We start from the raw sequence: 27,575 nt of genomic DNA, 5'->3' as shown, positions 1-27,575 counted from the left end.
TTCTGTTTTTGTTTATGTTTTCTTACCTGCTTTTAAAAACAACAATAGAAGCTGTTCTAAAACAGATACCATTAGAAACACCATCTAAACCATCAAACCAGCTACAAGACAAATATGCAGCCAAGGTAATATACAGCTATGTCTTGAAAGTGGGAGAAGTACTCTTCACCTCAAACTTTTCCAACTTCAACTTCACCTGAGAGCTGAAAGTTTCAAGAAGCCTTGCAACTTACTGAGAGTCCTCTGTTTTTACAAGACCTCCACTCCAGCTAAAGCACCAATTCACCCACAAAATACAGGCCTGCTACAAAAGAGACTGAAATAATTCAAGGTTGTAATTATATTGTTTTCTCTTCATCTGTATCTAATCTTTGTGCATGTGACAGTGTTTGTAAGACAGTGTTTAAACCTCTGGGGCAAGTGTGCGCTAATAAATAATCTTTATTTTTAAATTCACAAAAAGCTTGCTGCTGGAATCATTGGGATAAACCACTCTGAGGGTAAGAAAACACATTAACCTCATACATTAAAACACGTCAATCATGGACAACAATAACATACATAAACTCTGTGACACATGTATTGCAGTTTCAGATAAAATGACAGTGCTTCCAATGTTAGTGATGAGTGTATGCACAGCTGAAGGGAACAGTCTTGTATTTCTTGAACTTCACACCTGCTATTAAAAGCAAATTTGAATCCTAAAATAAGTTGCTAATCTGCAACATTTTTGTCTTAGCAGTTAGCTAGCACTTCGCTAAAATTAGAAATAATTGGCACACTGGTACTGTAGAACAAAGCCCTGTATATGCTTATACTCATAGCTGCAAAGAACTCAATTTTCCCTGCTCAGCAAGTGATGCAGAGTTAGCAACTTAACTCAAGGACTATTGATTCCCACATTGACTAAGCAGCTACTAGTCTTAAGTCCATACAACTATGACCTGATTATTTTGCCTTGTACAAGTAATCCATTGAACTGTTGTTTTTGGTATTTCAGTTGTCCCTAAGTTCCTCCTACACTACCCAAGCTAATGTGCTTCAATACCTCTTCCACCAGTGCTAGTTTCTGCTTGGAGATGGCCAAAGGCAGGTGAACCAAGTACGTGTTTTCATAGTCTGTGCAAATTGTAAGAGAGCAATGGGTTAAAAATGTAAAGAAAAAGTAATTTTTACCCAATAAAATAAACAAACTGTAATAGGGTATACAGATTTAAGGTTCTAGGCAAGAAATGCAGGGGGAAGAGGGAGGGAGAGGTAGTGGTGCAGCCTGAGGAAGAACATTTTACACAGTGATTGAAAATGACCTCGAACTCGCTGCCCACGAGAATGGTGGAAGCAGAGACAATCAATAACCCCATAAGCAAATTGGATGGGCCCTCGAGGGAAATGAATTCACAGAGCTACTGGAATAGAGCGCGGGGAGTGGGGCTGATTGGACTGCTCTACAGAACTGCATGGACTCGATGGGCCGAATGGCCTCCTTCTGTGCCACAATGTCTCCATGGCTGACTGACACTATGACAGCTGCGGGGAATGGGGTGTGGGGTGGGGGGATGCAGTTTTGTTAGCGCAAAATAATCATTCGGTCCAGATAAAGTCTGTCCTCTTGAAAAGGTAAATCGAAACTGGTCCAACTCTAATGCTTCATTAATATCTGTCTTCATTCCATCAGATCATAAGATAAAAAGACCACGTGAGCAATTTCTAGGAAAAGATGGTAATGTTAGCTTCTCAAAGTAGTGATTACAATATTTCATGAGTATTTAATTGGAAGTGTATGCTTTAATGAGACGACATCCTACATTAAGCCAATGTTATAACTATTTGGCAGGAAAATTGGATGGAAACTGACTTCTCAATTAAACAATACAGTATTTTTTTTAAAAAAAAAGAAAGATCACTTCTCCTGGGAGTCGAAGGGCCCCTCGCTGTCATTCCAGTTCTTGTTCCTGGTTTTCTTCCGGTTTCTTTCGGCCATGACGATAGCCGCGATGACCGTGACCAGCACCGTGCCCGTTATCACCAGGACGGTGGCAGTCTCGGCAATACACAGCTGAGAGTCCACGGCCACCAGCGGGTAACCGCTGAGCTGTCCAGGGGCTGAACAGCTGATGTTGCCATAGTCATCCACATGCAGATGTCGAACACTCAAGATCTTCCCGAAGACTCGCTGAAGATCGCAGTCGCATATCCAGCGGTTATCCGCAAGCAAAAGGTGGGTGCCTTGGGTCTGGATGTTCAAAAAGGTTTTGAACTTGATGTGATCGAGATGGTTTCCATTGAGGCACAGGAGGCTCAGGCTGCGGAGAGAGGCAAAGGCTTCTCCCTGGATGGCCGTGATGTTATTATTTTCCAAGTGCAGAGCCTCCAGGCTTTGAAGCATGAAGAAGAAGCCAATCTCAATGACACGCAGTCGGTTGTTCCTCAGGAACAGATGGCGGAGTTTGTACAAACCTTTAAAAACCCCTGTGTCCATGGAGGTGATCCTGTTACCGCTCAAGTCTAATTTTTGCAGGTTCTCTAAGTACATCATGCTGCTGTAATGCAAGTATTCGAGGCGGTTGTTCGACAGTCTCAGTTCCATCAAGTGCTGCAGACTCTCTGAAAAGTCCCCGGGCAGGTGTTTTACGTGGTTCTGGTCCAGGTCCAGTCTCTCCAAAAAAGACAACGGCGCAAAAGCCCCCGAGTGGATGCGCTGGACTCGATTGCGAGCCAGCAGCACAATCCGCATGGACCAGAGCCCGCTGAAAGAGCCGGTGGGGATTTCACTCAGGTTGTTGTGTCTGAAATCCAGCATCCAGGTGCCGTGCGGGACATCCCCGGGGATGTAAATTAAAGAGCGCCCTTTACAGTCCACGAAATGGGAGGAATCGTAACAGGAGCAACGGCGGGGGCACATTTTGAACCCACCGATCTTCAGTGCGCTTACCAAGACCCCGAAGTAACTGATGACGACTGGATGCATTCTGTCTTTAATTTTCAGCAGGTTAATCGCTTTGGAAAATTAGGCTTTTAGGAGAGCGAGAAATAAATTCCAAACGTATGTAGCTGACGGTTTAGAAACCACCCCCCTCTCAGACATTAAATGTAAGACAGTTTACTTTCCATGAAATTGAGTTACCTCAACCACGCCTCGCAAAATTATTGTACCACTGAGATACGGTCATGTTTGGCTTGTGTGATTTCCAGCTTTTTGCCGGTTGTCGTCCAATTCATCCGTGATAAAACATTAGTTTTCTTTCCCCTTCTTTATATCCAATTGCCCCGCCTTTTAAACTGGTGATAAATCCACTCTCTGTTGCTACTATTCCATCCCTTGCCGTTTCATCCTTTTGATCGCTTCATCTTCAATGGGTCTCAGCTCCCTGCTTTGTTCCCGAGTCACTGCAACAGTGAGTAAAACAATACATTTTTTAAACAGGGGGATGATGGTGTTGTGGAGATAGGTCATCAGGACTTCAATCCAGAGGTCCAGACGTAGACACAAGTTCAAATTTAAATTCAATTAATTAACAACTCCGAAATTTAAAACTAGTCTCAGTAGTACATATAATACATTAAAAAAAATGATTCACTAATGTCCTTTCAAGGGAGGAAATCTGCCATCCTTACCTGGTCTGTGTGACCCCAGACCCACAGCAATGTGGCTGACTCTTAATTGCCCTAAATATTGCCCTCTGAATCAATTCAATGGGCAACAAATGCTGGCTGGCCTTACCAGCAATGCCCACATCCCATGAAAAAATACCACCTCTCATTCTCCACCTCAGCAAAATTAGGTTTTCCCAGCCATTAAGTAATAAAAATATGTACAATAGTGTAGAGAAATGGGAGGTAATATTAAAACTATACAAATCATTAGGCCCTACTGGTGTAGTGTATGGTTCTGGGCACCTTTAATCAGGAATGACCAGATGTAAGGACCAGGAGGAGATTCCCAGGGTAATGCCAGGGGTGAGAAGCAATTAAAGAAACTGGGTTCTTTTCAATAGAAAAAAGACACACTGACATGTTCAAAATTGAGATGTTTTGATAAAGTAAATTGGCAAAAGTTATTTCCAATAGTTAGTGAGTCAGTAACTGGAACATAGAAATGTAAGATCATTAAAAGAATGAAGGAAATGGTTAGTAGATTGCTCCCTTACAGAGAGTATTAGACATTGAATGTTCCAACAGAAATAGCAGATTCTGTAGTAGCATTAAATAGGGACTTTGATAAATATTTGAAAAAGGTAGCTTAAAAAGGCTGGGGAAAGGATAGGTGAATTGTCTAAATGGATAACCCTTTCAGAACATCTCATAGGTGCAATGGGCCCCGATTGTGTGCTGATTCAAGTTTGGGTGTTCTTTTGCCTGTATCTTTGACCAGTAAGATGTAATAGGAATGTAGCAAAGTAAGGCCATTGTTGTTTATGAATGTGATGTTTTTGAATTTAAGAATTTTTTAAAAAACCATACACTTCTATACCAGTACAGTGCTGCAGATTGTTTGTGGATAAACTTCCAATTTCGTCAAAAGACAGTTTCCAGAAACAATATGGTGTAGAGAAGTCAAAACCTCTGCAACGTGAATTTTTGACTTGCCTACATGCTATTTTCTGCAGCCAACATTAAATAGCCAAAAATAAAAGGGCAGGTTAAAATGTTAACCTTTTACGAGGCACTTCTGTCCCTAGCTTCGGCTTTTCAAACTCTATATGTACTCTGTAAATGAGTTATATTTTGCATTTATAATTTTTTGAACAAAAGCTCATAATTGTTGTGAGGTGCCTTTAGGCAAACACTGAATTGTAAAAGCTACTGGGCATGCTGATCTGTATTGACATTTTTCTTTTACCTTTAGCGAGTTGTCCGAATTGTCAGCAGCATCCTATTTGAATATATATTATCCCTCATGTAACATGCTGTTCCAGATCAATTCTGACTAAGAAGAAATGATTTTTATACTTCAATTTTTTCCAAGCAACTAGTCAATTTGATAAAAACAAATACTGGAAAAATACAGATTAGTTCCTCTCCCCTTTGAGATTGCATTAATATACCTCTGCTGCTTATTTTTTAAGGTCTGTGTCTGAAATACCAAATTATCTGTTATCTCCACAGATGACGACTGACCCATTGTGTGTTTCCAGCATTTTGTATTTATTTCAGATTTACAGCATCTGCAGTATTTTGCTTTTAATTTGTCAATGCTACAACTGGTTAGACTGATTACACATTAGGTAACTAGAGCTAACTATCTCAATACAGATACGATAGCAATCTGGTTTATCACTTACCAACTCTGCAGGGTGGAAGCTGTTTCTGATCTGAAGGTTCTGTTTTACTGCTGATGGCTTTATAAAGCTGAGACTGTCACATGTGAAATTCCTTCCAATGAACTTCTGCTTTCTGCTAATATGCCCTTCTGATGTGACCACATAAGATGTTATACCTGGAGACTTCTATCTTCACACTGACATCTTAAGATTGCTCTCGTCAATTGAGATTAATTATTTAAAGGCCAGGTACTTTACAGCTACCATTACAGAATGAGAAAGTTGCAGTCATATCCAAAAAAAAAAATCTAAGTAGTATTATCATTTACCAATGCACAGTTACAGATAAGATTTGAAAATAGACAAGAAATTCCAGCCCAGTTGTTTTGGCACACAATCCAATGGTCACAGAAACTGCCAGCAAACTGGTGCAGGAAAACGTTCACACATGAAACTTGCCTTAGTTGATGTTAATTTTCTCCCATGACCTTCCCTCAGTGGTTGGTACTGGAAATGTCATCTTCCCTTCTCCACAGCTGGAGTTTCAAATACAGCTGAGTGGAAAGTTAATTTAGACAAGTTTGTTCTTAAAAAGCACCCCTCCCTCCCCGCCCCCCCCCCCCCGCCCCAGCCCAGTGGTATATTTGTTTGTCAGTTTTGTAATACCAGATAAAACAGAGGAGGGCAGGATTAAATTCTTTCATTACCATTAGTGAAAAAGTACAAGCAATTATACAGAGGTAAACTATCACTTTCTACTCATGTTTACTTCTTTGTTTGAAAAGAATGAGTTGTTTTTTTAGATTGGGCTGTCTCTCATCCATTGGCAAGTCAGATACAGCAGAGATGAGACATAGGGTAAAGGTATCTCCATTTTACCCAACATTCTGTTTTATCTCCATTCTCACTTTTTCAGCGCCAGATTATGAAAAGTTTTTTCTATCAACTTGCGCAAGCTGAGAAGGATCAATCTGTGCCAGGTCATTTTTATCTGATCGTTGCAACTGACAGTTGAAGGGTAAATTTAATCTATTATATCTGTTGTTGATTGAATCCAGTTTCAGATTTGAAAGGATATTTGATATCGTGGCACCCAATAGTATTTTCCAGTACTGCAATAAAATAATTGAAAAACTTTCAGCACAGAAATAACTTGCCTTTATATTGCACTTAATTGTATCTCAAAGCACTTCACAGTCCTTTGGAATGTAGTCACTATTGTAATGTAGGCAAATTTTTTTCTCTATTCTTTCATGGGATGTGGGCTTCACTGGCAAGGCCAGCTTTTGTTGCCCATCCCTAATTGCTCTGGAACTGAGTGACTTGTTAGGCCATTTCAGAGTGTAGGTAACCATTTTGCTGTGGGTCTGGAGTCAAATAGGCCAAGCCAGGTAAGAGCAGCAGATTTCCTTCCCTAAAGGACATTAGTGAACCAGATGGGTTTTTACAATAATAGCATGGTCACAGGTTTTATTAATTGAATTAACATTCCACTAGTGGTATTTGAACCTATGTCACCAGAGCATTAGTTTGGATCTCTGGATTACTAGTCCAGTGACATTACCATTAAACTACCATCTCCACCTAACTGCAGCAGCCAATTTGCACAGTGAGATCAATCACCAGATAATCTGTTCTGGAGGTGTTGATTGAGTGACAAATGTTGACCAGGACACCAAAGGAATTCCTCTGCTGCTCTGAATAATTTCGTGGGATCTTTTACATCCATCTGAGAGGATAGGTCAGGCCTCAGTTTCATGTCTAATCTGAAAGACAGCACCTCCAAAAGTGCAGCAATCCCTCATCACTGCACTGAAGTGTAAATCTAGATTATTTTAGGCATCTGAATGGGGATTGAACTCTCAAAGTGCCAGCTCAGAGGTTGTCATCACTGAAGCAAAGCTGACACTAGGAGTTTCTGTATAAATGGAATTTCTTAAAATTAATGTGATGATGAATAAATGGGTTTGAGTCCTTGAGTGGCCTTCGATGGTTCTTTAAGGACTGATATGGCCATTCAACAATGGTATGTCTGAGCAGAGTTTGTGGGGTGCACATTCTGCCCATTGTATCTTAGAGATGTCAATTAGGGTCAGAAGATCCCAATTTGTAAAGTTATGGTGACCTCTTGCCTGAAACAGCAGTCACAAGTTTAAAAGAGAGGAAGAAAGTAGGAATTGAGGCCAGGAGGCAGTGGGCTTGCCCATATGGTGGTTGCTGTGGCAAATGTCAAAAATTAGGAAATTGTTGAGACTGAAACCTGTGGCTGATGAAATGTCACTGCACAATTAATAAACAATGGTGTGAAGTGAGAGATTTCCAAGGGAGTGATGTCTGAACTGTTAACCAGCTATTAAAGGCAAGACAGAAGACAAGATGCTTCTCATTGGAAATGCAAGGAGGGGGAAGAAAAATCATCTTTTTTTCTTGGTGCATCTTATGAGATTAGCTACAGCATTACTACTGATTTGAGAACAGGTAACCTGCATAACTTGTGTCACCTGGTATTCTATAAGCTAAAGTAATACAGGATCATCTTAATTGGGGTAAAAAAACTGAAAACCATGACCTAACTTGCAAATTATTAGGACGTTTGCAGAAATAATATTGAAGAGACAAAATATATAAATAGGTTCATTATTGTCACTTTCAAGCTTTCAAATATCATGTCAATATCTTCTCAGAGAAACAGGTTTCATTGTAAATCAATTAAAAAGCAACCTCCTTTGTACGTTGCAGCCACTTCACATTCAAGTGATTACACTGGCTGTGAGCCTGCCAACACTCACAATGAGGCAAGATCACAAAATTGACAGTAAATGGAACATCTTGGGTTAAAAAAAGGCAGCAGATGCCAACTGCCAAATAAGGAAGTTATATAATTAAATTGGAACCCAGAGACACAAATTTGGATTAAGGGCAAATATATCTGGAAGGGATAATAAATAAATGGCAATAAGTGTGATCCAGTATAAACAATTTACGTTTCTACTTATAATTTGGCAAAATACTTAACCTTGATTCTTAGTCAATGACAAGAACTAATTACAATATTTCTTTCTTACTGATCTATTTTTATATTCAGCACAACATGAAACCAGATAACAATTGAACCTGGACACAGCAGGAAATTTGAATCCATTTAGTCTTCTGCATGATCACAAAGTTTCCCCAGACAGCTATAAACAGATTGCTTTCCTACTCCAATCAAATTGAAACATAATCTGGATATATCCCTGCTTATACCAACTAATGCATTCATCCTTCAGGTCTCAATATTGGACAATTAAAAAGAGTTGTGTAATGCATTGTGAGTCGAGACTAATCTCCATTTGACACTTGAAATTATATTCTAAATTCAAACCGTACCAATTAAAAACATAGCAGTAGTAAAGTAAGAAAACATTCCAATTATACTTGATGAACCATTCCAACATAAACTAGAGTTGAAATTATCGTTGGTGATGCCATCATAAGAACTTTCACACTTTATAAATTTCTGTTCTGTTCAGAGGTGTTAACTCATTTAAGATAGAAACAATCAATGCTTCTTTCAAAACAATGTCTTAAATACTCATATGAACAATTCCTAACAGTAATTTTGACCCATGTTGGTTATGAAATTTCTCTCTAAACTACTGTAAGTTCTACTCAGTAGCTTACTGTATTTTGCACCATTTCATTGATTCCTACTTGATAAACAACAATGGCTAAAAGCAAAATACTGCGGATGCTGGAAATCTGAAATAAAAAGAAAAATTGCTGGAAAAATTCAGCAGGTCTGACAGCATCTGTGGAGAGGAAGACAGAGTTACCATTTCGAGTCCGTATAACTCTTCATCAGAACTGATTAAATGACTATTATGTGAACTGTTCCAAATTTTAGCATCTATTTTCTGTCATGTCACAATAGTTGTCCAGGCCTTAAGATGGATTTGACACCCACCTGGCTCAGTCATTTATTTATCCCAGAAATTGCTGGAATGACACATTGTACAGGAAGTGATGCAGTTGGACTATTTTCCTCAGCCTTCAGGTCATAATATACTTGTCAACATAATGTACAGCAATGTCAACATCTCATCTAGGATCACATGAGATTTGTGCCCAATGGTCCATCTCCTCAGACAATTAAATTTAAGGATAAAGAAAGAAACAGAATGAATGACTGAGAAGGAAACAGAGTGAATTGAAGTAAAATTAGACACAGAGAGAGAGGGAAGGAGAATGGATTTGGAGAGAGTAAAAAAAAGGAGACATATAAAAGAAACGTAAGAAAAAAAACAAGAAGTGAACACTGTCATGCTGTTGTGTTTGGGATTTGTATTGTTCCTTGAGAAGTTAATAATGAGGGGAACAATATGTACAAACAAATGTACAAAGATTCTCACTCGTATGTCATACCCCAAAATTATTTTCTGAAAGAAAATATTTTACATGGCTGTGTTGGCATTCAGCATTGCATCCAGTAGATATTGCTATCTGACACCAACCTGTTGAACCTGCTTGCTTGGCTCTTCTAAAAAAAACTTAAATAATTTTCATCCATTGAGGGTGCCTCCATTTTGAGGCACCCTCTTGTCCCAATCTACCTCAATAGCACCCACCACTCCGTGATTCGACTGGCAGCATCGGGAGTCTGCTTGGAGGCAACCAATTAGGAGACCACCTCTGGAAAAATGGCTCCCAGCAAGTGAGGGCTTGAGACCCCCATTTGATCCTGACTTCAGGTGCTGAAACCTACGGGAAAATTCTGTACTATATCACCATATACATCTGCAAAGAGGAAGAAAGACCTTTAATGCTCTCAAGACCAATAGTAGACTGAGAGATTTTCAATTATGAGGAAACTTGAACAAGAGAGAATTATCTATTATTTATGTTACTTCATGTTGTCTAAGTATCTGTCGGTATCTATTTCATTTATTCAGCACACACGATCCATCAAAAACTATGCAACGTTAATTTAAAGGATCCATTCTTCATGGCCTTGAGCTGAATAATGACACCTTTGTTTATTACAAACATAGTTGAACATTTATCTCAGAATGGGGTAATTAGTCAGAAAAAGAAACGAATCAGTCCAACAGATGTTTTATGTAAAGTTAGGATATTCAGCCCTATCATACTTAAGTAAATCACTGAGTTAGCAGCATTTTGACAGCAAAGGAGACCCTTAATAAAATCCAGGGAGCAAATTTTAAATCTACACTGACATTTTATTGCTCTTTACAGCTGGATAATAAAGCGAGTTGAACAAATGGTATGAGGAACATGATTAACAGACAACCCATCAAAGAACAAGCATTGTAGCCAAGGGGGAGTTGCGTGCATTTCACAATATAGAAGATATAACATTCTAGAATTAAAGCTTTTCAGTGTTAATTGTGGAAATTGTTTGGGAATTGACTTTTAAGTTGTGTGTAGATCTGCAATATTGAGTCAATTATACAATGTAAAAAAAAGTTATGATTGCATTTTCAAAAAAACGAAGTTGTAATTTGTTTTATACAGAGCATGTTATAATTACAAAACGTATCCTGACTTATAAGCCTTCTATTAAAAGAAATCACCTACATACCCCCTAAACGGTATGAAAGCTGATAGTGCCAGTGTCTTGATAGGCATTTCTAATTTAGGTAAATCGGCTGAATTGATCTACAAAAATATTTATTGGTTTTCTCCTGCTAAGAATTATTATGTATTCTGCAATTACAATCTTAAATACAATTTTGCATATTTTGATTGCAAGAAATGATTGTGAATAACAAGTGGATTTTCCATGTGGCTACACATAGGCCAGGATTTCTCAGTTGGCGTTCAGGGACAGGCCCGACATGCCGGCATGTAAAATGATGCGCGATGACATTGGGTGTGCGTCCCGATGTCATTGCACTGTCTCGCGATGTTTCGTTTGGCAGGCGCGCAGAGTCAGCTGTGCGCCCGCTGATATTTAAAATGTCTATTAAGGCCATTAAGGAAGTAATTAAGTTCAACTTTATGCTGCCCATCCAGCTTTTTTATTTTTATGTTATTTTTAAACTTTAAAAACTTTATTTTTTTAGGGAACCTCATCCAATAGCGGGATGAGGCTTCCGAAAATTTTTATGAATTAAATGGAAAGTTTTTCTGAAAAATAAAAACATGTCCCATCTCATGTGACACAGTCACATGAGGGGACATGTTTCATTAAATTTTTATTGATTTTATTTATTGTTTTCAAAGGCGCTTCAATCTCCCTGAGGCAGCTCGTGTGCACGCGAAAGAGCGCTGGCCCCGACTCTCCTCCTCCCCTCCTGCCTGCACAGGTTGCTCACGTACTACGCTGGGCAGGCCTTAATTGGCCCGCCCGCGTAATATGGCAGTGCGGAGACGAACACGGGCAGAAGTCGGCTCTGCAACCACCCCTGCCCACTCCCGCCGAGCCCACCCGACACAGGAAAAATTCAGGCCATAGATGTTCCAGGCCACAACAGCAACTCCTCCCATTCCCCACCCCTGCACCTGTTTTTAGCAGAGTTGCAGATGGCTGAGGCGGGTGCTACTAATGAAAAGCACTAAATTCTGAGGAATCCACCAGCAGCAGCAGATCCATAGTCTGAGATAATGTGAACATAGACAGTGCTTTTGGCTCTCAGCAGAGATGTACAGGCATATATTGTTGTTTCTAAAAGTACGGGTCCCTTCCTCCTCAGTTGACAATTGCTGAACCTGTGCGCATAGGAGAACATGATCAATATTTTACTGCTGTTTATAGCTACTGTGGGAGTTTAGGATAAAAGCTGTGTCAACCAGGGAAGTCTAATGATGCCTGCAGCTCAATTATTTTGTGAGTGGAATATGATAGTAGACACATTAGACAATTAAAAAAAGTGACCCAAATAACAAACTAAACTATGTAATTTATTTTAGCGTTTACTATTTAATACATCTTGTTAAATCATCCAAAACTTAAAAGTCCATATGTCTAATTAATGTTGTCTGACATGAGGCCATGCGCAGAGCCTTGCTTCACTGTGTCAGCCATGTGGCTCACATGGAGGACTCTCTCTCTCTCTCTCTCTTTCTCTGGAAGGATTCAGGGATCAAGGCCAGGTACAGATAAAGGTCACAAAGATTGTGCTCCCTGCATGTCAGTAGACTCTACATTCCTGAACCAATAGCAGGAAACCTTCCAGCACCCTGCATACCCACTTATCTAGCAAATAGCCTCCAGCATGAGCTAAATAAAAACGTAACCTCAAACCAAAGTGATGGACGGGGAGGAGGGTAGTTAAGGTGGGGCGGGGGAGAAAAGGTGACCACCCTGATAGCTTGGGTACCTGTCCTGTATTCATTGGTCAGAAGGGTTTGAATGGGTGATTGATGTAGGGTGAACAACCAGCCTCTGGAAATAAAATACATTAACGAGCGCTTGAAGATAGCAGGCAGTCCTCGTCAGGTGACAGAGATATCCTGGGAGCCGTAGAAGAGTGTAACAGAGATTACCAGTGTATCTTGGGTAATCTTTCCTTTCTGAACCTCTTTAGAGAACCTAAGTTGAAAAAAGTCCACAATAAGATGGCCTACCATGCAAATGTGTTTGCCTTACAACTGATCAAAAAGTACAAGCAGTTAAGGGAAAAAACAGGTCAATAAGCTGCAAAAGGAAAGTGATGGCTTGCCAGAAATCATTGCTTTCCTACACAGTCAGTTACGCTTGGAATAGGAGACACATGATAGAACACATTATGTAAGAAAAAACCTAGATCAAACACTGGAATCCATGAGGGTTGAAGTGGCTCAGGAGAAGCCACAAGTCAAAAGAGGTACCAGGCCAATGAGTTAAAAAAAAGAGGTCATGATAGAACCCAAGGAAGTTAAAGGGGGTGAAACCCGGCCAGTAGAATTAAAAGTCAAGGAAGAACCTGTGTAATTTAAAAAGAATCAAAGGAGCAACCCAGATCCAAACAAAGGAGTCTCTCTCATCAAGCAGTCTCAATATTTGAGGAAAACAGAGTCAGGTCCTGACAAAACAAGCAAATATGCCACAAGGTCAGTGCCTTTATCTGCCCCTCCAAGTGACTTATGTAATACTTACATTAAGATCTGCAAATCAGGATTTGGTTTATCACATGAGGCAACACTAATCCAAACAGTGAACAACTGGTCTCCTTGCTGAACACTCATCCATTGAAGTGCCAGGAGAATCCAATCCATGCCACCAAAGGACAGAGAAGTTGTTCTACTCAAAAAAAGTGTTTTCACAAAGCATAGTCATACTTTTGTATGATCGAGTCACTTTCTAGTGCACTGCATACCAGATACTTTTCAGTATAAGAAGGTAGGATATGCAATTCCCTCAAAATAGTAGCAGCATTCACAAAGGATCGAAGAAATATCCATTACAGGATAATAAATAGCCAGCACTATTGACATGAATTCAGATCACATTGTTCTGACAACCTTGTAAATTGAGATGAAGTTTAAACATTATTTTCTGTCAGAGAAGCACAAGATTGGACTACCGCCCTAAGCACATTGCCAGCTATTTATTTTCCTGTGTAATACAAGGAATGATTTATTGAGGGTGCATGTGTACACAAAGCTCAGTTACATGGTAGAGGTCAATTGACACTAGTAAATGAGTAATAAAGGGTTACTTAACATTATGTGGCTGCTACTGTAGTATTGAAGTTGTCTTCCCAGTGGATTAGGGCTAAATCAACTATTTGTTACTATATCATATCAGAATGTATACTTTAACATGTTTTAAAATAGCTAGAAAATACTCAAAAACATTTGCCAGGTTTCATTACTCTGGTTATTTTCAGAGAATAATAAAAATTGCCTCCTCTTAAAGGATACTATTTACAGATTTATCATTCTCTTCATTCTATTATTGATTTACCCTTTCTTTCCTGAAGGCAAGGAATCATGATGGGGTTTAAATCCATGGGATGAACCATCCTTCTGCTGTCTTCCAGGTTGCCAATTTTCACGTGTGACTCAGTTCTGCAAACTCCACCAGGATATTCCACCGGAAGAGCCTTGCACCTGAGACAGGCTGACCTCATCAATGTCTAAATACCGTGCTTCTGTCAAGAGGAGCTGGATAGCAATCAGGGATAACAACTAAGGCCAATCTTAACCAGACTAACTGCAGCAAGCTTAACGCATGAGAAATTAGACCTTGGACTTTTTGCTTTAGAGTCACACCTGCTGGGCTTCCTTAATTGTTCAACTGGTTGAAGTGAGCAACTGGGCCTTGTAAATCACAAAGGTGCCAGGTTTGATCTCTAACCTGTGCCAAATGAGCAGAGAAAAAAACTATAGTCCAGGGGTCCTATTACCAATGGTTTGCTGGAAATGTGTATGTGAATGTTAAATGGAGGCCGGATCAGGTTCAACTGTGGTACCATTCGTAGTCAATTTCCCTCCCTTCGCTTGTTATCTAGAATCATGGATGACAAAGGGTAATGGTTGACAGGTGTTTTTGAGACTGGAAGGCTATTTCCAGTGAGGTTTTGCAGGGTTCAATGCTAGGTCCCCTGCTTTTTGTGGTATATATTAATGACTTGGACCCAAATGTAAGGTGCATGATCAAGAAGTTAGCAGATGGCAAAAATTGGCCACATGGTTGATAGTGGAGGGAAGCTGTGGACTGCAGAAAGATATCAATGAACTGTCAGGTGGTCAGAAAAGTGGCAAATGGAATTCAACCTGAAGAACCGTGAGGTGAAGTATTTGGGAAGGTCAAACAAGGCAAAGGAATACACAATAAATGGTAGGACACTGAGAGGTGTAGAGGAAGTGAGAGACCTCGGAGCAAATGTCCACAGATCACTGAAGGTAAGACAGGTCAATAAGGTGGTTAAGACGACATATGGAATCCTTTCCTTTATTGCCAGTGCACAGAATACTTGAGCAGGAAGGTTATGCTAGAACTATATAAAGCATTAGTTAGGCCAGCACTTGAGTACTGCATACAGTTCTGGTCACCTCATTACAGGAAGGATGTAACTGTCCTGGAGAGGGTACAGCGATTTATGAGGATGTTGCGAGCACTGGAAAATGACAGCTATGGAGGAAAGATTGAGTAGACTATTTGAATGGGCATGTTTCCCTTGGAACAACGGAGGCTGAGGGGAGATTTGATTGAGGGGCACAAGGTTGAGGGGCCTGGATAGAATGGATGGGAAGGACCTATTTCCCTTAGTAGAGAGGTCAGTGACCAGGGTGGGGTGGGGGGCATAGATCTAAAGTTATTGGTAAAAGTTTTAGAGGGGAGGTGAGGTGAGGAAAAACCTTTTCACCCGGAGGGTGGTAGGGGGTCTGGAATTCACTGCCTGAAAGGGTAGTGGAGGCAGAAACCCTCAACTCATTTAAAATATTTCTGGATGTGCACCTGAAGTCTCTTAACCTCCAGAGCTATGGACAAAGTGCTGGAAAATGGGATTAGGCTGGGTGGCTCGGAAACGATGAGTAGAGCGGCCTCCTTCTGAGCCATACATTTTTCCACATTTCCTAAATATCTGAAAAGGAGAAATGTGGGGGAGAGAGCAGAGGAGTGGAAGTACACAAATTGCTCCTTAGGAGAGCCAGCAAGGACAAGATAGACCGAATGGCCTTCTTTGGTGCTGTACCTATTCTATTCTATGGTAGGAATTTTGATAAAATACCATACTATCCAGCAGAAAAGAGGCAATGCCTCAGAAAGGAAGGGGAGAGAATTTTGGAAGAGAAAAGGTTAAATTCACGGTCTTCCTCCTCCTTCAGGTACCATGTCCTAGGAGGGTGATGGCAACTATGGACTTCCATTGGATTGGTCCATGATGTTTGGCAAAATATTGCCTTCTGCAGTATGGCTGACCAGGAAACTCACCCGCTCTTACCATCTGCCATCAGGTCTTTTGGAAGGATTTACAGGCTGATAATCAACCTGCTGGACCACATTATGAACTGTGGCCAGCAAGTCCTGAAGTTGGACTTGAGCTGGAGCTTTTAGCCCAGAGGTAGGGATGCTGCCACTGCACCACAAGACCACCTTAAAATTCAGAGTAAATAAACTAATTTAATCAATTGAGTAAAAGTAGTCTTGTCTTCATTACAGGGAGCAGCATGATTCCAGATTAGTGCTAAATTCACTGATCTTAGCAGAGTTGCTGCAGTAGGGGTAGGGGTGAGGAAATAATATATCCCACTTTGAATTGCCATCTAATGTTTCACGCAGAAGTGCGCACCAGATAAGGACCTGGTCAATTTCAGATCCCATGGTCAAATAACTCTTTCACATCCACCATTGCACCTAGGAATGGCAATTTGACGACAACAATCAGTATCAGGCTTAGTCAGTTAGTCATCAGCTCAGAGCTGCCATTGACAGCACAATAAAATAGGAAATAAAACTTACATAAACTGCCATTTCTTTTCCAAAATTGTGTTTCATAAGTGATGTAATAACCAATTATTCTGTTGAGAACTTAAATTTTCAGTATGTGCTCTTCCAATGACTAGGTAAATGCAATGACCAATATAGAAAGACCAAATTTGAATCATGTTCTGTTGCAAATTGGCAGATTAGAGCTAAGATGATGATGAAGATGTGATAATTAGCCTTCATAGCTCAAGAATAGGAAGGATGGAGGGGAAAGAAAAAAACTCACCAGAGCTCCTGTTTCAGATTTCTAGCTGATAATCCACTACTAGAAAGGAAGATATTGCTGATGTTCCTACCATGGAATAATCTGCCAAACACTGCAAAGACTCTCACAAAAAGATTGGCCATTTTATCAGCAACTCTTTGGTACTTGGCTATGTAGAGATCTGGAGTTCAGATCCTACCAAGGCAATTGAACGTAATTGCTTAGTACCTCTGTATACAATCTAGGAGCGGGTTGTAAGAGTAATGATCTATGAACTGCCTTAAAACTGTCGCCAAGGTAGAATGGTTAGTCAGAATGAATACTGGGAAAGGAAAGGCTTATGTTAATTAATCATGAAAACTTATACAAGCAAAAAATTCCTTACTAATGTTAGAAATCAAGCCAATAAGACTACAGGGCTAGTGATGATTTGTTAATGGCTACATAAATATTTTCTGCCTACATAAATATTTTCTGCCTTCTCTGTGTGCATCCTCTTTGTAGACAAAGACCTGAGAAACTAGAGAGTAAATAAAGGTCATTAAACATATCAACATGGCTGTATGAGGGACTGACATTCCATATTGGTGAGACAGGACTCCATATGTCACTTAGATTGCTCAATAAAATTGAGGTTTCCTTGGAAATTAAGGATAAGATGGCATTTTTGACAAAGTCCTTGGTCTAACTATAGTTTCTTTTAGTTGTTCTTATATTAAGCTTTGTAGCAGAAAGTATAGGAGTTCATTGCCTAGTATAATTGGAAGGATGGCCCTGTGAAATTAAAAAGTAGACATCCAGCAGAAATTTAAGGCTGTCAGGCTACACCAACTAGATATTAAAAATGTGTCACTTAGGAATTCAGGGCAAGGTTGCCTGACTCAAGCGAGATGAGATATAAGCCAGCTAAGTCTAGACACAGCTACCAGTGTGGAAAGTGGATCTATCCAGGAGTAAAGGGTTCAGAGGGAATAGATAGCACCTCCACTGACAGAATCATCAATCTCCTGCACAAATAAATTGCCATAGATCAGCTTAGAGGCATTGCATTAGCTCAGGCACTGCCATTTTCACCAACAGTGCTACCTAGCGTAAAAATAAAACTTTAATCTGAATGCTGGGAATGACCAAAGCGAACAGCAATTTAAAAAATATATACTATAATGCTCAATCCATTTTAATATAAAATAACTTGCACATTTAAATTTCTACTGGAATTATACAATTCTCAGCTTGGAGAATTTAAGTCACTAATATAGCATACACAATGCATTAAATAAATGCTAATAAAGGAACAGATATTTCCATTCAGCCTTAGAAAAGGAAAGTTTTATCACAAAGCATCTCTACGCAGGGAGCTGTTAAATCACCTCTTAGGAAAAAGTCTAGAAGTGGTCAATTCCAAGCCAAGACTTTGAAAGTGATAAGGTCAAATGGTACTGTGGAAACTGTAACCAGAGAGGTTGGAAAGAAGCAGACTGAAGGTACTTGAAACCAGAAACTCTATATCACTTCACACAAGTGGTGTTCAGTGGTAGTTCATTAAGAGCAGGCTATATCACACCCACTGGCCGCATGATTTTGATGAAAGCCCTCAAAACTATAGCCACACACAACAGAATTAGAATTAGCAATTATAAGCAGAGCAAAACCTCTACTTGAGTTTTTCCAGCTATTTTTGTTTTTGCTCTACTTCAAACACATGGATGAATAGGATCCAAGTCTGAACTCCTCTGCTAACCAAGCTGGATCTTCTTCATTACAAAGGAATAAATTAATGCTAATTAGGCATCAATTAACCTGTTAAAATGCATATCTGGTGCACTTCTCATCAGTGTTTTCCACTGTAAATTTGTTTATTCACGCTGATAACCAAAACTTTAGCATATCGTAATTACACTGCCCTAATGGAGAGATTAGTAGCACTACTACCTCCTACCCAAAATCCACAAACAGGACTGTCCCAGCAGACCGATCATGTCAGCCTGTTTCTGCCCCACAGAACTCATTTCTTGCCATCTTGACTCCATTCTCTCTCCCCTTGTCCAGTCCCTTCCCACCTACATCCGCAATTCCTCTGACACCCTACATCATATCAACAATTTCCAGTTCCCTGGCCCCAACCGCCTCCTCTTCACCATGGACGTCCAACCCCTCTACATCTCCATCCCCCACCGGGATGGTCTGAGGGCTCTTCGCTTCTTCCTCGAACAGAGGCCCGAACAATCCCCATCCACCACTCTCCTCCGTTTAGCTGAACTTGTTCTCTCACTGAACAATTTCTCCTTAAACTCCTCTCACTTCCTCCAAATAAAAGGTGTGGCTATGGGTACCCGTATGGGCCCCAGTTATGCCTGGCTCTTAATGGGGTACGTGGAACATTCCTTGTTCCAGTCCTACTCTGGCCCCCTCCCACAACTCTTTCTCCGGTACATCAATGACTGCTTCGGTGCTGCTTCATGCTCTCGCCTGGACCTGGAAAAATTTATTAATTAATTTTGCTTTCAATTTCCACCCCTCCATCATTTTCACATGGTCCATCTCTGACACTTCCCTTCCCTTCCTTGACCTCTTTGTCTCAATTTCTGGTGATAGGCTGTCCACCAATATTCATTACAAGCCTACCGACTCCCACAGCTACCTTGACTACAGCTCCTCACACCCCGCTTCCTGTAAGGACTCCATCCCATTCTCTCAGTTCCTTCGCCTCTATCGCATCTGTTCTGATGATGCCACTTTTAAAAACAGTTCCTCTGACATGTCTTCCTTCTTCCTTAACCGAGGTTTTCCACCCACGGTGGTTGACAGGGCCCTCAACCGTGTCCGGCCCATCTCCCACGCATCCGCCCTCACACATTCCTCTCCCTCCCAGAACCATGATAGGGTCCCCCTTGTCCTCACTTATCATCCCACCAGCCTCTGCATTCAAAGGATCATCCTCCGCCATTTCCGCCAACTCCAGCATGATGCCACCACCAAACACATCTTCCCTTCACCCCGCCCCCAGCAGCATTCCGCAGGGATCGTTCCCTCCAGGACACCCTGGTCCGCTCCTCCATCACCCCCTACACCTCAACCCCCTCCCACGGCACCTTCCCATGCAACCGCAGAAGGTGCAACACCTGCCCCTTTACTTACCCTCTCCTCACCGTCCAAGGGCCCAAACACTCCTTTCAAGTGAAGCAGCATTTCACTTGCACTTCCCTCAATTTAGTCTACTGCATTCCCTGCTCCCAATGTGGTTTCCTCTACATTGAAGACACCAAAAGCAGACTAGATGACTGCTTTGCGGAACACCTTCGGTCTGTCCACAAGCACGACCCACACCTCTGTCGCTTGCCATTTCAACACTCCACCCTGCGCTCATGCCCACATGTCCGTCCTTGGCCTGCTGCAATGTTCCAGTGAAGCTCAACGCAAACTGGAGAAACAGCGCCTCATCTTCTGACTAGGCACTTTACAGCCTTCTGGACTGAATATTGAGTTCAACAATTTTAGATCATGAACCCTCTCCTCCATCCCCACCCCCTTTCCGATCCCCCTTTTTTCCAATAATTTATATAGATTTTTCTTTTCCCACCTATTTCCATTATTTTTAAATGTATTTCCAACCATTGTTTTATCCTATTTCGATCCCTTCCCCCCACCCCACCCCCACTAGGGCTATCTGTACCTTGCTCGTCCTGCTTTCTACCCTTAATATCACCTATTAGCACATTTCTTAGCTAATATCACCACCGTCAACACCTCTTTGACCTTTTGTCTATGACATCTTTTGGCAATCTCCACCTATCACTGGCCCTCTATCCAGCTCTACTTGTCCCACCCCGCCTTAAACCAGCTTATATTTCACCTCTCTTCTATTTTTCCTTAGTTCTGTTGAAGAGTCATACGGACTCGAAATGTGTTCCTCTCCGCAGATGCTGTCAGGCCTGCTGAGTTTTTCCAGGTATTTTTATTTTTGTTTTTGCTAGTAGCACTACTGTTGGCAGGAAGGTGTAATTACAGCATGACAAATTTGCATTAAAAATTTCTATTATAAATGTGATGTGGGGGTTTATAAAGGAAACATAAAAATAAGGACAAGTTATGAGACTTTAAAATGGATTGACTTAAGCACCAATTTAATCTTGCCCCAGTACCTAATCCTATGTTAGAACCATAGAAAAGTTACAGCACAGGAAGAGGCCATTCAGCCCATCTTGTCCATGCCAGCCCGAGGACACCCAGGTGCCCTTTCTAATCCCACCTTCCTGCACTCGGCCCATAGCCCTGCAGTTTACAGCACTTAAGGTGCAGATCCAGGTACTTTTATTTTTAAAAAGAGTTTAGAGTTTCTGCCTCTACCACCAACTTGGGCAGCGAATTCCAGACACCCACTACCCTCCGCGTAAAAAAGTTCTCCTTCATGTCCCCCCTCCACCTTCTGCCACTTATCTTGAATCTATGTCCCCTTGTTCTAGAATTCTCCACCAAGGGAAACAATTTTATCCTGCCCACTCTATCTATTCCCCTCATAATTTTGTACACCTCAATCAAGTCACCTCTCAGCCTTCTTTGTTCTAAGGAAAATAACCCCAACCTATCCAATCTCTCCTCGTAGCTACACTTTTCTAACCCTGGCAACATTCTTGTAAACCTCTTCTGCACTCTCTCCAGAGCTATTACATCCTTCCTGTAATGTGCTGACCAGAACTGCACACAATACTCCAGTTGTGGCCTCACCAGTGTTTTATACAATTCCAACATTATATCCTTACTTTTACATTCTATACCTCTGCCAATGAAGGAGATCATTCCATATGCCTTCTTTACAACCTTGTCTACTTGAACTGCTGCCTTCAGGGACCTGTGTACTTGCACGCCAAGATCTCTCACTTCATCTATCCCTCTTAGCATATTACCATTTATTGTGTAATCCCTGTAACCGTTTGACCTCCCTAAATGTATGACCTCACACTTCATCACTACCTTCGTCAACCCTTCTTGTCACTTCCTCAAAGAATTCAATCAAATTTGCGAGGCAAGACCTTCCTTTAACAAATCCATGCTGACCATCCCTGACTAGTCCATGCCTTTCCACATGACAGTTAATCCTATCTCTCAGGATTGATTCTACTAATTTGCTCACCACCGATGTAAGACTAACTGGCCTACAATTGTTTGGCATTTCCTTTGATCCCATTTTAAACAATGGAACTACGTTTGCATTTCTCCAGTCCTCCAGTATCTCCCCTGTATCTAGCGAAGATTGGAAAATCATCCTCAAAGCATCTGCTATCTCCTCCCTGACTTCTTTCAGCAGCCTCGGAAACAATCCATCTGGCCCTGGTGACTTATCAACTTTCAAAGATTTCAACCCTTCGAGTACTTCCTCTCTCTTTATGACTATCCCATCCAATATCTCGCAGTGTTCCTCGTGGACTACTATATCGCCATCCTCCCTTTCCTTTGTAAACATGGAGACAAAATATTCATTCAAAACCCTTCCCACAGCCTCTGCATTTACACACAAGTTTCCATCTTCACCTCTGATAGGTCCCACGTTTTCCTTAACTAACCTTTTAGCATTAACATATTGGCAAAACATCTTTGGGTTATCTTTAACTTTACTTGCTAATCTTTTTTCATGCCCTCTCTTTGATTTCCTTATTTCCTTTTTTACTTCGTCCCTGCACTTCCTATATTCGTCTGGGCTATCTGCAGTGCTTAGTTCTTTGTGCCTATCGTACGCTTTCTTTTTCTGTTTGATCTTCCCCTGTATTCCTCTAGACAACCAGGGGGGTCTAGATTTGGCAGTGCCACTCTTATTTTTGCAGGGGACATGTCTACTTTGTACAATTAGGATCTCGCTTTTTAGTGCTTCCCACTGGTTTTCCAGTTTTATCCTCCAGCAGTGCTGTCCAGTCCACCTCAGCCAAGTCCCTTCTCATTTCAGCAAAATTTGCCTTCTCCCAGTTCAAGACTTTTACTCCTGCCTTATCTTTCCATGGAAATGCTAAATCTAACTGAATTGTGATCACTGTCCCCTATATGGTCGCCAACTGTCACTTCACCCACTTGCCCTTCTTCGTTCCCCAAGACTAGGTCTAGAATTGCATCTCCTCTCGTTGGGTTTGTCACTAATTGGTTGAAAAAATTTTCCTGGACACACTGCATGAATTTTTCTCCCTCATATATTGTTTATATATTATATATATTATATTGTTTGAATCCCAGTTGATATTAGGATAATTGAAGTCTCCTACTATTATTGCCCTCTTGTTCTTACAAGCAGAAATTTGCCTCCATATTTGTTCTTCTATCTCCCGTTCACTATTTGGGGGTCTGTAGTATACTCCCAGTAGTGTGACTGCCCCTTTTTTATTTCTAAGCTCAAACCATAATGCCTCGTTTGTTGACCCATTTAGTATATCATCCCTTCTCACGACTGGAATTGATTCTTTAACCATTAGTGCTACCCCCCTCCTTTTTTATCTCCTATTCTATCGTGTCTGAAGACTCTATAACCAGGGATATTAAGCTGCCAGTTTTGTCCATCCTTTAGCCAGGTCTCCATTATAGAAATGACATCCTGCTGCCATGTGTCTACCTGTGCCTTTAACTCATCTACCTTGTTTGTAATACTCTTTGCATTGAAGTATAAACAGTTTAACCCCATCAATTTCCCTTGCTGGACACTTAGTAAACTTTGCTTCTCCTGTAACTCCATGTATATCACAACGTCCCTAGCTAATGTTCTACCTCAGTTTTTCTGATCTGAATCTGACCTATCTGATCCTACTCCTGGGATCCCATCCCCCTGCCACACTAGTTTAAATACTCCCCAATAGAACTAGCAAAAGCCCCCGCAAGGACACTGGTCCCAGTTCTGCCTGGGTGCAGCCTGTCCGGTTTGTACAGGTCCCACCTTCCCAAGAACCGGTCCCAGTGCCTCAAGAATCTGAGTCCCTGCCGGCTACACCATCTCTCCTGCCACGTGTTCATTTGGTCTATCCTCTTATTCCTGCTCTCGCTAGCATGTGGAACTGGGAGTAATCCTGAGATTACTACATTTGAGGTCCTGCATTTTAATTTATCCCCTAACTTCCTGTACTGAGCTTGCAGGTCCTCATCCCTTAGTTTACCTATGTCGTTGGTACCAATGTGTACCACGACCACTGGCTGTTTACCTTCCCTCCCCAGAATGTCCTGCAGCTGCTCTGTGACATCCTGGACCCTGGCACCAGGGAGGCAATATACCATCCTTGATTCATGTTTGCGGCCACAGAAGTGTCTGTCTGTGCCCCTAACTATTGAATCCCCTATCACTATAGCCCTGCCACTTGTTTTCCTCCCACCCCTCTGAGCAGCAGAGTGCCGTTAACTTGGCTGTTGCTGCTTTACCCTGAAAGGCCACGCCCCCAACAGTATCCAAAGCGGTATATCTGTTAGAGAGGGGGATGACCACAGGGGACTCTTGCACTACCTTCCTGAGTCTTTTACTGTTCCTGATGGTCACCCATTCCCTTTCTGCCTGTGTAATCTTCACCTGCGGTGTGACCACCTCGCTAAACGTGCTATCCACAGCTTGCTCAGCAGCGCGGGTGCTCCACAATGAGTCCACCCGCAGCTCCAGCTCCGAAATCCGGTTAGCTAGAAGTTGCATTTGGACACACCTTCCGCACACATGGTCACCAGGGACACTTCATTTCCCACATCCTGGAGCAGCAGCATATCATGGATCTGAGTTCTCCTGCCATGTCGTCCCTCTCGATTAAGCTAGTTACTCCCTTTAAAAAATACTCTAGCTTGGGGCCTTATTTATGTTAGCTAGGAACCTTGTTTCTTGACTAATTATACTTGTACAGTACTACTCTATACTTTTTTTAGCTCCTACCTCAGTATTAAGCAATTAATTACTTTAATAGATTGAAAATAAAAACTCACCAGGATTTACTCACCAATCAGCTGCTTTTTTTAAAATCCACTTTCAAAAAGAGTGTCCCTCGCAGGTCTGGTGCACTCCTGAAGGTACTGCCTCTCCCTCTCTCTTTTTTTGGTTTGAGGGAGGGATGGAAACACTACAGCAATGTAATGTTTGGGGCTATTCCGTTCTTTGATAGTGGGTCCTCCTCGATCTCCTTCTGAGTTGCAGTGACTGCGCTGACTTCTCCCAGAATGCTTCTCAGTCACTTCTCACTACCGCCCTCTGTTGGATGCTCTTCCTCCTGTTAAGGGCAGGGGTCCTTCTCCTCAATCCCCTTCGGAGTTGCGGTGACTTCTCCCAGAATGCTTCTCAGTCACTTCTCACTACCGCCCTCTGTTGGATGTTTGACCCGAATGTTATACGGCTCCGACTTCCCACATTCATTGCCATGGGAGATCTATTAATTTGTAATATTCCTTTATAATACAGTTCAATGGCATTGTTCATTAAAAATATTTAAAATGTAATAAGCATATATTCAGAAAACAAGAAATTCTAACCAAATGTCAAAAATAGAAAAAACTTGAGGGGATTAGAAAAAAACTGATATTTCACAATTAAGAATATATTAAGTAAATAGTAATTAAGAATTTTGTGCTGGCTTATCATTTGATGAATAAAGTTACCCATACTATTTAGCTTTTCTCAGTGGTAGCACTCTTCCCTCCGAGTCATAAGATTGTAGATCCAAACCCCACTCCAGAACACAAATTGCAGTTGAAAAATTGAAGGGACATCTTAGTTTGCTGTTATTTGATTGCCATCAATCTGCTGTTGGCACAAAATGAGCACCCTAATTGCAGGAGAGTAGGGGATCACCCGGTTCCCATGCCAAGCCAGCAGGCATGTTGAGGTAAGCCCTCCCATACATGGCCAACAGGCCAGAGTTTTCTTCTGTGGGCCCAGGAGCGGCAATGCTGTTTTTCTTGGCTCCAGAAAAATACACTTTAAAAATCTTGCCACCTTCAGAGCGCCCCCATCACTCTCTTTATGACTTCCACCTTAAATGGGTGCTAAGACTTGTCCCTAAAAGTCTAGGCCAACTTGCAGGATTGCTGTATTGTCAGAGAAAATTTTTCAATGAGACCTTGACCAAATCTGCCTATTCATGTGGACATAAATAATCTGGGGACACTTTAAAGAGCACAAGTTCTGCTGGCTAACATTCATGCCCCAATCAACATACCAAAATAGGCTACCCTGCCACCAACCCCTCCATTAGTGCTCATAGGGGCCTTAACGTAGGCAGATTATTTTATATGCAAATATAGCATCCAATGACTAATTTCAAAAATAATTTATTGGTTGTGAAATACTTTGAGATCCTTACAAGATGAAAGATACAGTAATCAATTCAATTCTTTCTTCACATTGTTTCTTAGCATCAACTACAGCTAAAATAGCAGGACATGGGGTCACCAAAACACAACCTCAAGACTGCTTAACATTTAGAAGCATATATCCTGTAGAAATTAAGAGTAAAAAATGTAACTTGGTTGGTAGTGAGAAAGGGCCTCCCCATCAGATCCTTCATGAATGCTGGAAATCTCACCCCCTCTGCACTGTCCTCGAGGTGACTGTGGTGGGGTAGGAATAGTCACTCACCAACTTCTAGCATATGCCTTTCCAAAGAAGGTCTGGAAAGATATGCAGTGGTTTTTTTGTTAAGATTCATCCCGAGTAGCGCTCTGATACACTCCACGACAAATGTTGTTGGCTGCTGAAGGACTATCAACTTGGCGAAGGATGCTCTTGGATCTGCCAGAAACTTATTGGTCTTCCAGTGCAAAGAGTTGTCCATGACCAAGTGTTGCAAAGTGGCACATTCCAAGGCTCAGGACTACCTGCTGAGGGGCGCATTAAAGCTTGGGACAGCCGCTACAAAGACTCAACGCAGAAAGGACACTGTCTAAGGTTGACCTGCCATTGTTTCCAGGCTATCAGTATACTATGTAAAACTCATCAGGTGGTATCTTTTCCCATGAAATGTGTATTGCAAATATCACGTGTAATTACAATTGTATTGGGGCACCTCAGAGTGCCACATGCTGTACAGAAAGAACTGTATTGTACTTTCGGTAATGTCCAATTTGAACTGTTATGGAACATAATGTTACAATATTTTATGAATAAAGTATATTTTTGGAAAAAAGCAACTGGAGCCTCATTGTTTCACTATTTAACTAAACGTCCTGGGAAGTAAAGTCGTTTTGTTGCAAGCACCCTCAAATACCTGTATACTGTATTTCATATTTAGGGGTGATAGAAAGAAAGTTAATCTGGACCCAAATCCCAGACAAGGAACTTTTACATTTATATAGAACCTTCAATGTAGATGAACATCCCAAGGTGCTTTAGAGAGATATACAATCAGACAAAATAGACACCAAGCCAATGAAGGAGGAGGGGTGGCATAAAGCTTAATCAGGGGTAGTGGAAAAGTAGTGGAGGGTTTTTTGAACGTTTATTTGCAAATAAAATTGAAGAAATGGTTAGCAGATTGTCAAAAGCCACAGCTGCACAGAAAAACAGGATATGCGGAGGATAAAACTCAGAAGATAATCTATAAAGGTTTAGCAAATGAGCAGATGTTCAATGCTGAGAAATATAATGTGCACCGAAGCCAAAATTAAAAAAATATGATTAAAAGGGCACCTAGTGGCACAGCGTGTTCCTGCACTGTCCTTGTGTTCATGGCACTTTAGTTTGAAGAGTCTGGAA

At 41.2% G+C, this 27,575-nt stretch overlaps 1 protein-coding gene across 1 annotated transcript; it reads right to left on the bottom strand.

Annotated features, from left to right (window-relative positions):
- Positions 1-1,891: 1,891 nt before the first annotated feature.
- LOC144667983 (uncharacterized) lies at positions 1,892-13,491 on the bottom strand. The gene is made up of 2 exons (XM_078529665.1): positions 13,342-13,491; positions 1,892-3,387 (listed from the first exon to the last, which is right to left on the bottom strand). The coding sequence occupies exon 2, from the start codon at positions 2,966-2,968 to the stop codon at positions 1,901-1,903; it is 1,068 nt and encodes a 355-aa protein (XP_078385791.1). The 5' UTR covers positions 2,969-3,387; positions 13,342-13,491; the 3' UTR covers positions 1,892-1,900.
- Positions 13,492-27,575: the final 14,084 nt, after the last annotated feature.

This window comes from Cetorhinus maximus, chromosome 25, assembly GCF_964194155.1.
Source record: "Cetorhinus maximus chromosome 25, sCetMax3.hap1.1, whole genome shotgun sequence".
Classification (NCBI taxonomy): domain Eukaryota; kingdom Metazoa; phylum Chordata; class Chondrichthyes; order Lamniformes; family Cetorhinidae; genus Cetorhinus; species Cetorhinus maximus.
This window is presented reverse-complemented; position numbering and strand designations above follow the sequence as displayed.